Consider the following 14918-nt stretch of genomic DNA (forward strand, 5'->3'; position numbering starts at 1 on the left):
GCCTTTCAAATCTAGCAACACATAAAGTGCTAGCTACACTTGGGAAGCAATTGTTGGATTCCTCATTGTCTTCCAACAGGGAATGATTCACCGGGATTTGAAGCCTGTCAACATTTTTTTGGATTCTGATGACCATGTGAAAATAGGTGATTTTGGTTTGGCAACAGACCATCTAGCCTTTGCTGTGAGTATTTTTTTAAATCAGGGTATACCTGAAAATGACCTGAGTGCCTTAATAGTCCTAGGAATACAGAGAATGGATAGCGGCCTCTGTGCCCTGCCATGTCTCTCTCTACTGCAAGGCGAGTCTGAAGGGACTGGCTGCAAGTGTCTCTTAGGCTTTGATTTTTTTTTTTTTTTTTTTTTTTTTTTTTTTTTTGAGAGGGAGGAAAGCCGGGCGGGCGGGGGGTGGTGGAGGGGGGGCGAAGAGTTTCAAGACAAGGTTTCTATGTGTCACCCTGACTGTCCTGGACTCCTTTGTAGACCAGGCTGGCTTCGAACTCCAGCGATCCACCTGCCTCTACCTCCCAAGTGCTGGGATTACAGATGTGCGCCACCATGCCCAACTCAGGCATTGAATCGGGACATGAAGTTACTGGTTTATGAACAGTGGCTAGGTAAAAGGCATGCACTGCTTTATGAAATAATTTGATATTTCATATTTCTTTGATATTTCTTTGCTAGGCATTTGATGAGATGTTTTGCATCTGAGGAACTTTGAGTTGGTTTGCAAAAATGAGGCTCAGTCCTGGACAAATACTCGTTCTGCCTTTGTGGATTAGTATAGCATACAAAGCTAATTCATGTGAGGTGAGAGAAATAGTAAGAGGGGAGAAAATATATGACTGTGAGGAATGAAAAAGTCTGTAAACCCAGTGTCATGGCACATACCTGTACTCTCAGCTACTCAGATGGTTGAAGCCAAAGAATCCATTAAACCCAGGTGTTCAAGGCCAACCTGGGCCACATAGTGAGACCCCCATCACCCAAGGAAAAAGAAAGGCTGAATAACAACAGGGGAACTCCAGATGGGCCTTAAAGGGTAGAGGGGTCTAGCAGGCCAGAGTCAAGGACAGAGCACAGTAGTGTTAGGGCAGGCTCACGGCATAGGCTAAGGGCCAGGGGTGAACACACTTGGTTGGTTGAACATCCCATGTTCTGATTGGCTGGAGCTGTGATGTATAGAGAAGACTGTGCTGTGTAGAGAGGACGTCTTTGGAAAGTTGGCCTCCACATAATTGTGGTAAGCTAGCTCTTCAGCTCCTTCCCAGACTGAGCAGAGAAGGAAAATGGAATTTAGATGATGGCAAGACCAGCCGTCAGGAGTGGAGAGTGAGGAGGCGGAGAGGGGCTGGGCGTGGTGGTGAGTGCCTGTCACCCCAGTACTCAGAAGGCAGAGGCAAGAGGACTGCCACAAGTTCAAGACCAGCTAAGGATACACAGCAAGTTCTAGGCCAGCCAGGGCCACAGAGTGAGATCCTAGCACCCACTCCCAAACAAAGAGATGGGAGAGGAGCAGTAAGAACTGGGTCCTGAGCAGAACAGAGAAAGTGTAGTGAAGAGCGCTGAGACGAAGCAGTCAGCATGATGGGATGTTGTCACCAACTACAGAACCCAGTGTGGGCTGGGAGGTAGAGGGGAGGCACTGTGGTCCCTCTGGTATGTGCAGGGAGCCTTATCACTGCCCTATGCCCTGGCTTTGGCAGAACTCATGCCTCCTCTATAAAAGGTGTGGATTCTAGGACCCGCTACAAAGACTGACCAGCAAAGTAGGATAAGAAGGCCAGTGACAGTGCCTGGAACGTGTCCTTGGGGTCAGAATGTGTTGGTTACTCTTCTGTTGCTGTGATAAGACCCTATGACACAGACAATTTATAGCAGTGGTATCTGTGGTTGCCAAGGGTAAGAGTCCAGTGTTGGCAGAGCTGAAGTAGCTGGCAGCTAGAGGAAGCGGGAAACAGCATACTGGGAGTGACTCGAATCGTTTAAACCTTGTAAGCCTGAGGCATAGGTCCTCCAGCAAAGCCACATCTCCTCGCCCCCGCCCCCCAAATAGCCACTAAGTAGAGAGCAGGTGTTCAAATGTGCAAGACTTATGGATACCTCATTCAAGCCCCGAGACTTGGTTTAGAGTGTGACTGGGCCGGGGGGGGGGGGGGGGGCGGACGGCGAAAGCGCCTCGTGAGTGTTTCAGCAAGGGACAGTGGAGCCAAGTTATGACCAGCTTTTAGCGGGGGAAACCGCAAACCTGACCTGGAAGAGGTCACAGCACTAGGAGAGGTAGAACAATGACTTTATTACTGTTTAGTTCTCTGGTGCTTCCTGAAACAGTGTCTGTTCTTTGTGTCTGTGGTGTGAACATACATTGGTTTCTGTAAGAGCCGTCCAGTGAACTCGTCTTTCTCTCGCTTTCACTGCATTTCCTTTGAGCCTTGCATGAATGAGCTAACTAAGAATAAAAAAAATAAGGAAATGAGGTAACACAACGGTGGTAATAATTATCCTGATGTCTATGTTAGCTCTTCAGTCTTCATTAAAAGCAGATAAGCCAGCCAGGCCTGGTGGCACACGCCTTTAATCCTAGCAATGAGGAGGCAGAGGCAGGCAGATTGCTGTGAGTTTGAGGCCAGCCTGGTCTACAAAGTGAGTCCAGGACAGCCAAGGCTACACAGAGAGACCCTGTCTCGAAGAAAAAAAAAAAGAAGTAGATGAACCGTTCCCATAGAATGGTCTGGTTTGATCTGTACTCACCTGTGTTTTAGGCTGAAGGCAAACAAGATGAGCCGCCGAGCGATTCTGTGACTAAGGCTGACCCTTCAGGTAAAGCCTCTGCGTCATCCATGGGTTTGAAAACAGACCATAAAACTTGTCACCCTTGAAATCTGCCTTTTACTTATAAATACTTGATTCTGAAGCAAATTAAAATTATTCTTTGAATAGTTTTGTGAAAACTTAGGGTGTTTTTGTTTTGCTTTTGTTTTGGTTTTTTTTCAAGACAGGGTTTCTCTGTGTAGCATTGGCTGTTCTAGACTAGGCTGGCCTCAAACTCACATCCATCCACCTGTCTCTGCCTCCTGAGCGCTGGGATTAAAGGCATGCGCCACCACACAAGGCCAAAACTTAAGTTTTTGGATGTTTTTTTTTTCACTGTATTAATTATTCTTAAGATACCCAAGAGCTTCTATTAGTAAAATAATGAATGTTCTTTTGGGGCCCAAAGCTGTGCTTTGACCAACCCCAATTGTTCCGTAAGGTTCCCTCAAGACCTGGTCTGTCTGGGGTACTATCTAGTCCCAGCCTTCCTATGTAAGCAGAGGCCTTTGTGTGCAGCACTGCGGGGCAGTCTAGGGTGTAGATTCATCACTCTGTAGTGTTCCCAGTGGGTACTGCAGATAACAGATCCGGCCTCCCTTTGAAGAAACTCTTTTGTTCTGGACCAGTAAGATGGCTCAGCAGGTAAAGGTGCTTGCCACCCAGCCTGATGACCTGAGTTCAACCCCTCGAGCCCACACAGTGGAAGGAGACACTGAGTTCGCACAAGTGGTCCTCTGACCCCCACATACATGCCACAGCACACACAGGCCCCCACACAAATGCATAAGTGTAACTAAGGGTTGGGGGGAAGCCCTTTGGCTTTCAACTCACTTTATCTGGAGCTGGGGGTGTAGCTCACTGCCACTTACCTGGCATGCAGGCCCTGGGTTCAGTACTTAGCTCTGTGAAACAGCACCAACAGTAATGCTCTCGTTCTGTTTCCTCCGCAGGCCATTTGACTGGCATGGTTGGCACTGCTCTGTATGTAAGCCCTGAGGTCCAAGGAAGCACCAAGTCTGCATACAACCAGGTACAGAGTGGGTGTGTAAGTTACAAGAGCATCAATACTGTAACAGGTAGGGTTAGGGACCAGCTGAAATCGGAATAGTCACCGATTCCCACTCTAAGCCAACATGCAGCAATGCCCGAGCAATTGAAGGTGGCACCGTTGTTGCGGAAGTTTGCAGCTCTTCTATCCATTGGGACTATCTGAGCTAACCTCATGCTGTTCCTCTCCCCAGGTCAGGAACATAGAGAGCTAGGCAGTCACGGGAGTAACAGCTGTGTTCCCTCAGGGAGCTGACCCAGTGACGACGGAACCAGTAACAAGCAAGGAGGAAACAAGAGAAATGTCCTAAATTGTGACGAGGCCTGTGTAGAAAGGAACTGAGCACCAAGGCAGCCGTGGGGCCTGGCAGTCATTCAGAAGTATTTTCTTCAGCTCTGGGCATTCAGCCCCAAGGGCCTTGAACATTCTAGGCAGTGCTCTACCATCAAGTCGTATGCTGAAACCTTTACAACAGAATAAAGGATGAACAAAGACCAGCTAGGGCTAGGGGTGTGGCTCCGGGGGCATGTGCCACATGCCTGGCATGTGGAAGGCGTGGTCCTATCAGTAGCAGCGACCATGGCTAGAGCATGCCAGGCATGGGGGGGTGGGGGCGGGGTTGAAGCATCAGAAATAGAAGACATCAGGAAAAGGTCCTTGGAAAGGTGAGCACATTGTATACAGCGTGGCAGCTATAGTTTATAGTAAAACACAGTAGCGTGTAATAATTTCAAACATTGCAAGAGACCAGATCTCAAATGCTCTTACCACAGAGAGAAGCGGGCGAAGGAGAGACTGGTAACTATATAAATATGTGGATATGTTAGCTTGACTGTAACCATCGTTTCTGAATGAAAAATGTGATGATTTGCTTTTAAAATTACAGGTCTAATGACTGTTTTTAAAGACCAGATCATCAAATTTATCAGCTTCTTTCCAGTGCAAACCCCCAAGCTGCTGGAAGTTACACTTTGACGTCAGAACTCTCTAAAGACCCTTCTGTTTCCCCTCCAGAAAGTGGATCTCTTCAGCCTGGGAATCATCTTCTTTGAGATGTCCTATCGCCCCATGGGGACAGCCTCAGAAAGAGTCTTCGTTCTCAATCAGCTTCGAGATGTGGGTGTCAGATATGTCCGATGCATAATTTCCCAGTAGCCTCTGTCACATGCGGAGATCAGAGCACAGAGCAGACTCTTTCCTGGTATTTATAATATAGACGAGGCTATCAGTTGTTGATTTTTTTTTTTTTTTAAAGGTCTTAAGACTATAGCCCAGGCTGGCCTGAAACATGAGATCCCCTGAATCCTTCCGAATGTTGGGAGGGCCTGGCTGCCTCCTACAATTTCAATGACTCTCATTGGCCAGTACATGCTAAGATAGTCAGTTCTGTCACTTTCAGTGGAATGTCTTCAGAACAAAGAGAGTCACTTCATTTAAGTTGCTAACATGGCAGTTTTGGTAACGAGAGCTCATAGCATAGACTGGGGTTCTGAGGTCCACTGCACGTCCATCGACATGCTCAGTGAGGAAAAGCAGTTTTGTTTGTTCAGAAGTCAGAGACGGGCCTCTGTGGTAGAGTATTTGCTGAGCCTGGCACACACATGCCTCTCAAAACTACCAGTCACTTGAGCTGTTGTTCCCCAGTGACATGCCCACCCGTGTTCTTAAGATTAACCCTTGTCTCAGTTGCTGTTTGAGTTTGCAGGGATGAATGTTACGGGGTGCCAGGTCAAGGGTGCCCATAGGGCGCAAAGGCAAGCAGAAGTATTTGTTAATTAAATCATACACAGCCAGCCAGGCATGGTGTGTGCATGCCTACAGTCCCAGAACCTGAGAGAGAGAGAGATCATGAGCTCAAGGGCAGCCTGGACTATGCAGCAAGACCCTGCCAACCACAATGTAATGACAGATAACAAAGACAGATGAACCAGTAGCGCCTACACTGAGATGCTCCTGTGGGTACTTCAGGGAGTAATTGAGTTCAGCAGCATGTGGGTAGCAGTTTGTGGCATGTAGGTGAACAAACTGGGGTGATTCTGTCGTTCACCTTAGCTGGCATGTCCCTAGATGGGGATGTCCTTGAGGAAGTGTCTTTCTGTAATCTGAAATTATGTTTATTCCCTCATTTCCAGAACATCTAAGCTATCAGGTTAACCTTGTACTTGAGGTCCTGTTTATCAGCAAAGTGAGGACGTAAGGAGCTAACTAAATTTGTCCTTTTTGAGGGGAGAGGGGCCGGCCTCATGTAGTCTCATCTGGCCCCCAGCTTGGCTATGTGTATAAGGATGCCCTTGATCCTCCTACCTCCAAGCGTTCCTCTCAGGTTGATGATTTGATAGAATTTTGCCCTTTTTCACTATGTGTTTCATTAAACTGCTTTGTGTTTCTGTGAAACTCTTAAATTTAATTTGCTCCTTATGCTGACTTCTATCAACAATAGAGGGGCCGGGTGTGGTGGCGCATGCCTTTAATCCCAGCATTCGGGAGGCAGAGGCAGGTGTATTGCTGTGAGTTCAAGGCCAGCCTGGTCTACAAGGCAAGTCCAGGACAGCCAAGGATACACAGAGAAACCCTGTCTCAAAACAAAAAAAAACACCAAAAAACAAACAAACAAAAAAAAACAATAGATAGTCAGGGCAAAAGTCTCTAATTTAAATTCTCTTTCATATAAACTTAAGGGAGGGAATTTCCATAGCCTAGGCCGTCATTTGGGTGACGTCTGCATTAACAGACTGTGTGTGTGCGTTGGAAGAGTGAGCCCAGGGCGGGGAGGAGGTATTGTGTAGGCAAATTTAATTTGCTCTTTGGTTATCTTACTGCGATGAATAAAAGCTTTGCCTGTGGCAGCCTGCCAAGCGCTTGCTGATTTGAATATAATGCTCTTTTAGCCCACATCACCCAAGTTTCCAGAAGACTTCGATGATGGAGAGCACACAAAACAGGTAATTTGCTGACGCTTTAATTGCTGTGTCTTCAGTCTTGGGTTTTAATTACTGTTTCTCTTCGTTTTCAAATAGTGATTTTCTGCCATTCATGCTCTTGTGTTCTAGGAACAATGTGGGGGGAATATCAAAAGATGAAGCTCTTAAGATGCTACTAGACTTGAAATGCACTATAAAAGGCCAAGGTCTGACAGAGCAAATTAACGAACTCCAGAGTCCTTCTGTGTGCTCAGATGTGCCTTTGAAGTGTTACTTGGACCACTGGCTTAGCTGTGAGGGAATGCTTAGCAGGAATGCTTCTAGAGCAAGTTGCTTTAGACAAAACTTAGGACGTAAAGGGGAAAAATTATAATCTCAGTCTGTTTTATGAGGTATTCCAGGCTGTGCAGAAAGGATTACACTCTCTGGGCGGTCGGCTGTTAACAGGTTTTGGGGATTTTTGGTTTTATAGTGCTAGGGGATCAAACCCAGGCCCTCCACATGCTAGGCAAGTGCTCCACCCCTGAGCTATTTCTGCAGCTGATTTAGAGCTTTTCAAAGCCAGATAACTTCTCACATATACTGTGGCTCTCTGAGTGCGTGTGTGTAATTCATCCCAGGCTAGCACTGGCACCCAGCTAATATGAGAGTAACCGGTGAGCTGTGTGCTGTCTCTGGCGTTCCGTTCTTATTGCTGATAGCTGATGGCTGTGATGAAACCTCCACTCATTGATACCCAGTATAGGGAAATGTGTTCCTTACACTGACTTTTATTGACAATGATAGGGCAAAGGTCTCTTATTTAAACGTCAGTGTTGAGAACAGAAGCATAAACAGAGCCTGTCAATATCTGCAACTTTTTACTGGCTGCATGTCCGTGTGGCTGGGCCACTGTGCCTCTCTATGACGTTAGCTTTTCTTACCTGTGAGACAGGCACCAGTGGTACTTTTTTATTTTGTTCTTGTAGGTTTTGTACTCCGATGGTGTTTACTTAGCATGACACTGTTTAAGGCCAACAGGGCTTATCGACTGCCTCTATTTATGGCAAAGAACCACTAGAAACAGACTGTTACCTGTCATTCTTATTTTGTTAGCTGCTATTTTATTAGCATTCGCTGTTTCTGGGTGTCATAACTATAAACACTCACTTCATAGACAGGGTCTCTTTACATAATCTCTGGCTGTCCTAGAACTCACTGTGTAGAGCAGGCTGGCCTAGAAACTCACTGTGTAGAGCAGGCTGGCCTAGAACTCACTGTGTAGAGCAGGCTGGCCTAGAACTCACTGTGTAGAGCAGGCTGGCCTAGAACTCACTGTGTAGAGCAGGCTGGCCTAGAACTCACTGTGTAGAGCAGGCTGGCCTAGAACTCACTGTGTAGAGCAGGCTGGCCTAGAACTCACTGTGTAGAGCAGGCTGGCCTAGAACTCACTGTGTAGAGCAGGCTGGCCTAGAACTCACTGTGTAGAGTAGGCTGGCCTAGAACGCAGAGCTCCACCTGCCTCTGCTCCCACCACACCCATCAGGAGGGTAGTTTAAAGACACACTAGAGATGTTTAATAAAATCCATCTCTAAAAGATGAAATTTTATGTTCTCAACTACCCTCCCAACATTTTTTTTTTTAATAAATTCTTGTTCTAAACTACAGTACTAAGAATCATAAAGGGCAGCCAGGCATGATGGCATACACCTGTAATCCCGTTACTCAGGGAGGCAGAGGCAGGCAGATCTCTGTGAGTTTGAGGCCAGCCTGGACTATAAAGGGAGTACAGGACAGCCAGGGCTACACAAAGAAACCCTGTCTCAAAAAGAGGAGGAAGGGAGAAGGAGAAGGAGAGGAAGAGAAGAAGAAGAAGAAGAAGAAGAAGAAGAAGAAGAAGAAGAAGAAGAAGAAGAAGAAGAAGAAGAAGAAGAAGAAGAAGAAGAAGAATCATGAAGGGGCAAGTCTGGTAGCACAGTTCAAAGCACAGTCTGTGTAACAAGTTCCAAGCCAAGCAGGCTATAGAGTTAGACTGTCTAAATTAAAGAAAAGGGTCCTTACAGAACTTTTCGAAGATTTGTGTTACTTCAGAGAGTTCTCTACTATGGAGGCATAGCAAACCAGGTAAAGCAAGAACCCAGGGAGTGGAGTAAATAACACGAATGGAGGAAGAGCAAGGACACGAGTAATGTGTGCTGATGGTGCTAGGGGCTGAGCGAGTGCTTTGTGCTAACATTGGGCTCTTTGGTGTTCCCTCCACATGTCTGTTCTTATACTTCTGTTTATAAGATTTAAGCTCAGCTTCTGTGTGGTTTGCTGAGTTAGCTATTATGTCTTTGATTGTTGGTGACGTGATATAAAAAAGGCCTCTCCCTCTCAAGAAATACTCCAGTTACATTCAGCCACAAGTCTGCTTATATGAAGTACTAATGGCACCGTCAGAGATCTCAGAAATGCCAACTAAGCGTAAGAAGTGACCTGCGTGACAGGAAGATTCCTGAGTCTTACCTGCTGTGCCTCACCAGCTACGTGCCTGTCACATTGCAGAAATCTGTCATCTCCTGGCTGTTGAACCATGATCCAGCCAAACGGCCCACGGCCACAGAACTGCTCAAGAGTGAGCTGCTGCCCCCACCGCAGATGGAAGAGTCAGAGCTGCACGAAGTGCTGCACCACACGCTGGCCAACATAGACGGGAAGGCCTACCGCACCATGATGGGCCAGATCTTCTCCCAGCGCATCTCCCCTGCCATAGACTACACCTACGACAGCGACATCCTGAAGGTGGGCTGAGCCATGCGCTAGTGCGTTTCTCTGGACTTTCCCGTTTTAATTCATTCTTTGACAAGTTTTTTCTATGCCTATGATACATTCTGATCAGACTCGCCGCTCTGCCCTTTCTTATCTTCCTCCCTTTCCTAACTCCCTTCCTCCTACTAAATGCTTACCTAATCTTCACGCCTTATGTTCTGATGGTTTTTTTAATAGCATTTATTTATTTATTTGTGGGGTGGGTCATGCACATGTCATGGCACACATATGGAGGTCAGAGGACAGCTTCCAAAACTTAGTTCTCTCCTCCCACCATGTCTGTCTTGGGGATTGAACTCAATTTGTCAGGCTAGGCAGCGAGTGCCTTTCCCTGCTGAGCCATGCCACTTTCATGTCTTTTGGGTTTGTTTTGGTTTTACACTATGATACACTGGGTTTAACCTGCTGATCCTCCACTGTAAGCTCTTGGCTTACAGGTTCCAAAAGCCTCAAAAGCACATGTAAAAAGCACAACTACACATAGTTCATGAAGAACCATGCTAGTGCTCACTTGCTTGACTCTTGACCCTTTCCACTCTGTGAGCAGCCAAGGGACTAGGAGACAGAGCCCCACCCCAGATGCCAAACCAGGGACATCCAAGCAGTCAGATCCATGTGAGGTAACAGAGTGGCTCCCAGAAATGGCAGGCGGCCTAGACAGCTCTGATACAAGGTGCCCCGAACCCCCAGCAGCACTGCTGCCTGCCATCTTTGCCTGTGAGGCATCTCAAGAGCCTCTAAAAGCTCTAGATGGCTTATGAAAAATAGTCAAGATGCTAATTTCAGGAGCCTTTATTATTTCATTTCTAAAAATAAATATAAAAAACAGAAAACCATGAAACAATTTAGAGAAATGTTTTAAAAGTTGGGTGAATAGATAACCAGTCTTTGCCATGTGATTCTATATAGTTAACCTGTGGTATAATTTTAGAAGATGGAATTTAGAGGAAACAATATAGATTTTTAAGTGTATATGGTCGTGAACACCTGTGGCCCCAGGGAAGCTGAAGAAGATTATGACCGGGCTAGCCTGGGCAACACAATGAGACCTTGTCTCAGAAATAAGAGCAGAAGGTTGACTTTGTAAGATGCTTTGTAAGACTACAGGTAACTTTATTTTGTCTTTTTGCTTATTTTTTATTTCTAAAAAGGGAATATCCTAAGCAAATATGTCTCCTCTAAATATATTCAAAGAGACAATTGCTTGAGACCTGTGCTGTGATCCTAGGACTCAGCTGCACAGTGCCAAATGCAAACCTCAGACTAACATTTTAGCAGAACTAGGCTTTGGTGATGACATTGTAATCGGTCTCATTTTAGGGCAACTTCTTGATACGTACAGCCAAGATCCAGCAGCTTGTGTGTGAAACTGTCATCCGCGTCTTTAAAAGGCATGGTATGTCCTTTCTTAGAAACTGCCCCTTCTCAAGCAGTGGTCTAAAAATCACTAGAAAGTCCTTCCAGGGGTTGAGGAGATGGCCAAACAGTAAGATGCCTGCACACAAATGTAAGGAACTCAGTTGCATCCTCAGTACCCACGTGAAAACCCAGAAATGACAGCACACATCTGTAACCCCAGCATCAGGGCCAGGGACATAGAGCCAGGAAGTTTCCCAAGCTCAGCAGCCAGACACACAACTCAGTCAGTAAGCTCAGGCTCAGTGACAGGCCTTATCTCACAAAGCAGGTGGGAAACAATTGAGGAAGACACCCAAGTCAACCTCCTGCATAAATGCATGCATGCATGCATACATACATACATACATGTATAAGCCCATGCACATGTGCACATACGAACACATATACCACCTGGGTATGCACATACAAAAGAAAGAAAAGGAAGGAAGGGCAGATGTAGCTGTGTGTGCCTGTAATCTTAGCATTCAGGAGGCTAAGGCAAGAGGGCCCTGAGTTTGAAGGCAAGGAAATGCAGTGAGACCCAGTCTCGAGGAAAGAAAAAAATTACTACTGGTGGATTTCGGTATAACTGTATATTAAAATCCATTTATAGGCAGTTGGCATGTGAAATTTGTTTAATTTTATGGCTCAGCTTGTTGAGGAGAAACTGGTTTGACTATTCCAGCCTTGCTACTGAAATACAGTAGCTCATGGACTCAGAAATCTGACTGAGCTGACAACCTTAGCCGTAGCCCAGCCTGGCCTGTATCCATTTGGAAAGCTGAGGAAAAACTAGAGATGGGCTTTCAGTGGCCCCAGGGGCAGCTCACTCACCTGTTGGGTTTGTGTGCAGTCTGGGTTGCCCGAGGCTCAGTTGCTTTTTCTGTGTTGTGGTGTAGGCGCTGTCCAGCTGTGTACCCCGCTGCTGCTTCCCCGAAATAGGCAAATATATGAGCACAATGAAGCTGCCGTGCTCATGGACCACAGCGGCATGTTGGTGATGCTTCCCTTCGACCTGCGGGTGAGCGGGGATGCTCCTCTGACGCCTGGGCACCATACCTGCTCTGCTAAGAATTACCCCTTCCAGAATGGAGGGCATTGTTTACTTCCCAGCTAGCGCATCAGAAAACCCCAATGTTACTGCCTCGAGCAGTCAGTGCTTGCAACAGCTAGTGGGGTGTGCCGAGTCTGCCCGTGTTTTCTTTCACGTGATCCCTGAGGCTCCCTTGGCCAGCATCTTAGTCTTTCACTCCTACTGCCTCGGCAGCTAGCAAAGCAACCAGCAATCCTCAGGACCAAAGCATTTTTAAAAGGACAAATAGAGGCATAAAGAAAGCATGTGGCCAGGCACTGTGTACACAGGAAACGAACAGCATTGATAAACTTCGAAAGGGTATGGAAGGCCTGCCAAGATATATTTGGCTGTGTGCACATGCTTAACTTTACTTAGCAGGCTGCAAAAATGTTTGAATTATATTATCCAGAGATGACCAGATGTAGGAAAATTGCTGATGAGAATATTAATTGCTAAGTCTTTAGAAAAGTAATGAAAGAAAGTTCATAAAGTGTTGTAAATGTTTTAAATCTATGTAAGTGTATGCCACATGTGTGCAGGTGCCTACAGAGGCCAGAAGAGGGCATTAGATCCCCTGGAGCTGGAGTTAGAAGCATTGTGAGCCATCAGTCAGGGGTTCTGAGAACAGAGCTCATGTCCTCTGGAAGACCAGGAAGTTCTCTTAACCACTGAGCCCCAAAATGTTTAAATTTCGATACACATTCTGTATTCTAAGAAATGGCTGTTATACCTTGAAGATTTTTAAACACATTATATGATTGTTAAAAGAATGTTAGGTTATTGTATCAGAAAAGGTAAAACCACCGGGTCTGGCTGCACATGCCTTTAATCCTAGTACTCAGGAGGCAGAGGCAGAGGCAGATGGATCTCTGTAAGTTCGAGGCCAGCCTAGTCTACAGAGCTGGTTCCAGGACAGCCAAGGCTACACAGAGAAACCTTATCTTTTAAAAAATCAGCCAAATAAATAAATACTTACCGTGTTTGTCTATAGAAGAATGGTTAAATATATGTCATTGATATTATGGAATATTAAGTTATTAAAATTTAGCTGGGGGTGGTGGCTTACACCTGCAGTCCCAGCACTTGGACACTGAAGCAGGAAAATTACAAGTTTGAGGCTAGTCTGGAGGTGTACTGAGACCCATCTTAGACAAATTAGGGGGCTGGAGAGGTGATTCACTGGTTCAGAGCACCTACTTAAGTCCCACTTCTGTTATAAAGGAAGGTTTCTAAAAGTGTATACGTAAAGTGCTGTGTATGTAACATGCACTTGGTATGTATGTGAGATGAGCACACTCTTCCACCTGTGTGAATCACCATGCACACCGGCCTGTCTTGGCATCTCCAAAAAGTAAGTGTCCAGGAGTACCAGCTATCTCCTACCCACTTTCCTAAAGGAGGTGTACAGTCACGGCAGTTACCTTGTTGCTTTTCTTTTTTTATGGCTTGTTGCAAAAACAACTTTTGTTTTTATGATGTAAGAGGAAATTCCTTTGAAATCATTATGACATGTGTGAGGGGGTGTGGGAGCAAGCGAGAGGGGGAGGGGAGCATGCACACATGCTCGTGGGTGGGAAGTGCTTGGTGTGGAGCTCAGGGCCTCCTCATTCATATGAAGCCAGGGTTCTCCCACTGAGCCACTCCCAGCCCACCCTTCTGTAGTTTTGGCTTCTTTCTCTGGGTAGCCTTGGCTGTCCTGGGCTCACTTTGTAGACCAGGCTGGCCTTGAACTCACAGTGATCTGCTTGCCTCTGCCTCCTGAGCTCTGGGATTACAGGCATGCGTCACCATGCCCAGTGCTCTATTTTTCTTTTAAGTAAATAAAGTAGTTTGAGATTATTTTTATAAAGGTGAATAAAAGGTTGTTACCAACTTGGCTTTGTGACAAAGAGACATCCAGAGGTTACATAGCTGTGCTTAGAGCTGATGTCTGACTCTCTGGTTACCAGAGGGTTGGCAGGGCAGATGTTAAGATATGTTTCCATACACTGACACTCAAAGGCAAAAAATAAAAGAGGTGTTCTTTGCAAGTTTGACCCATTAAGAATACTCTCAAATGTCTTTGGGCATCTGACAGTAGTTTGGATATTTGTGGGTGGTTATTAAGAATTTCCTCTAAGAGACTAATAATAAAACTTAGGAAATTCACTGTAAGAGATAATACTCATTTTGACTACATTATTATAAATGAGAATTTTAAAAATATATTTGTGTGTGTGTCTGTGTGTGTGTGTGTGTGTGTGTGTGTGTGTGTGTGTGTGTGTGTGTGACCTCACTGTTAAGTGGGTGGCTGCACCAGAACCACCTTAAAACCATGTGTGAGTTGTATCCCAGTAAAGCTGTCTTACAGACTAAAAGAGTGTAGTAGTTGGTGCCCTTGACACAAGTCTTTAAAACTTTCTTCTTTCAGGTTCCTTTTGCAAGATACGTGGCAAGAAATAACATACTGAACTTAAAACGGTGAGGCACTGTGTCCTCCCTGCATGTGGTCAATGTGAGAAAGAGCAGGTGTTTTTGTCTTTTTTCGTCTGAAACTTTCACACAGGAAAGAATCCGGGGGTTGAAGTGTGTGTGAAGGAGCCCAGCCCCAGCGCTCCTTTGTCCTCAGATGACCAGAATGTCATAAGACATCTTATCTTTAGAAGAAATGAAACAGTCAGGTCACCTGACAGGCCTGCCATCCATTCTACGCTTTCTACATGTCCCAGGCAACATAACTAATGTTGTTTTCAAACGGTTGCCTAGGGACAAAAAAAAATCTGGCTGTTCTTGATCTCAGATGGCTGCTTTTAAGGTTTAATTGGAGGGACAAATGGCCAGTGACAACTCCTTGTGCAGGTGACCGAACAGAAGAATGAGGCGACTCAGCAA

At 45.8% G+C, this 14918-nt stretch overlaps 1 protein-coding gene across 1 annotated transcript in view; it reads left to right on the plus strand.

The window, feature by feature from the left end:
• Eif2ak4 (eukaryotic translation initiation factor 2 alpha kinase 4) overlaps window positions 1-14918 on the plus strand; it is a 97319-nt gene that overhangs the window by 58587 nt on the left and 23814 nt on the right. The window contains exons 16-24 of the mRNA XM_051144371.1: window positions 80-184; window positions 2763-2820; window positions 3765-3844; window positions 4877-4978; window positions 6751-6804; window positions 9311-9547; window positions 10895-10970; window positions 11872-11993; window positions 14458-14507. Coding sequence (XP_051000328.1) covers window positions 80-184; window positions 2763-2820; window positions 3765-3844; window positions 4877-4978; window positions 6751-6804; window positions 9311-9547; window positions 10895-10970; window positions 11872-11993; window positions 14458-14507 — 884 coding nt within the window. The remainder of the gene's footprint in view (window positions 1-79; window positions 185-2762; window positions 2821-3764; window positions 3845-4876; window positions 4979-6750; window positions 6805-9310; window positions 9548-10894; window positions 10971-11871; window positions 11994-14457; window positions 14508-14918) is intronic.

Source organism: Acomys russatus, chromosome 4, assembly GCF_903995435.1.
Source record: "Acomys russatus chromosome 4, mAcoRus1.1, whole genome shotgun sequence".
In the NCBI taxonomy this organism is placed as follows: domain Eukaryota; kingdom Metazoa; phylum Chordata; class Mammalia; order Rodentia; family Muridae; genus Acomys; species Acomys russatus.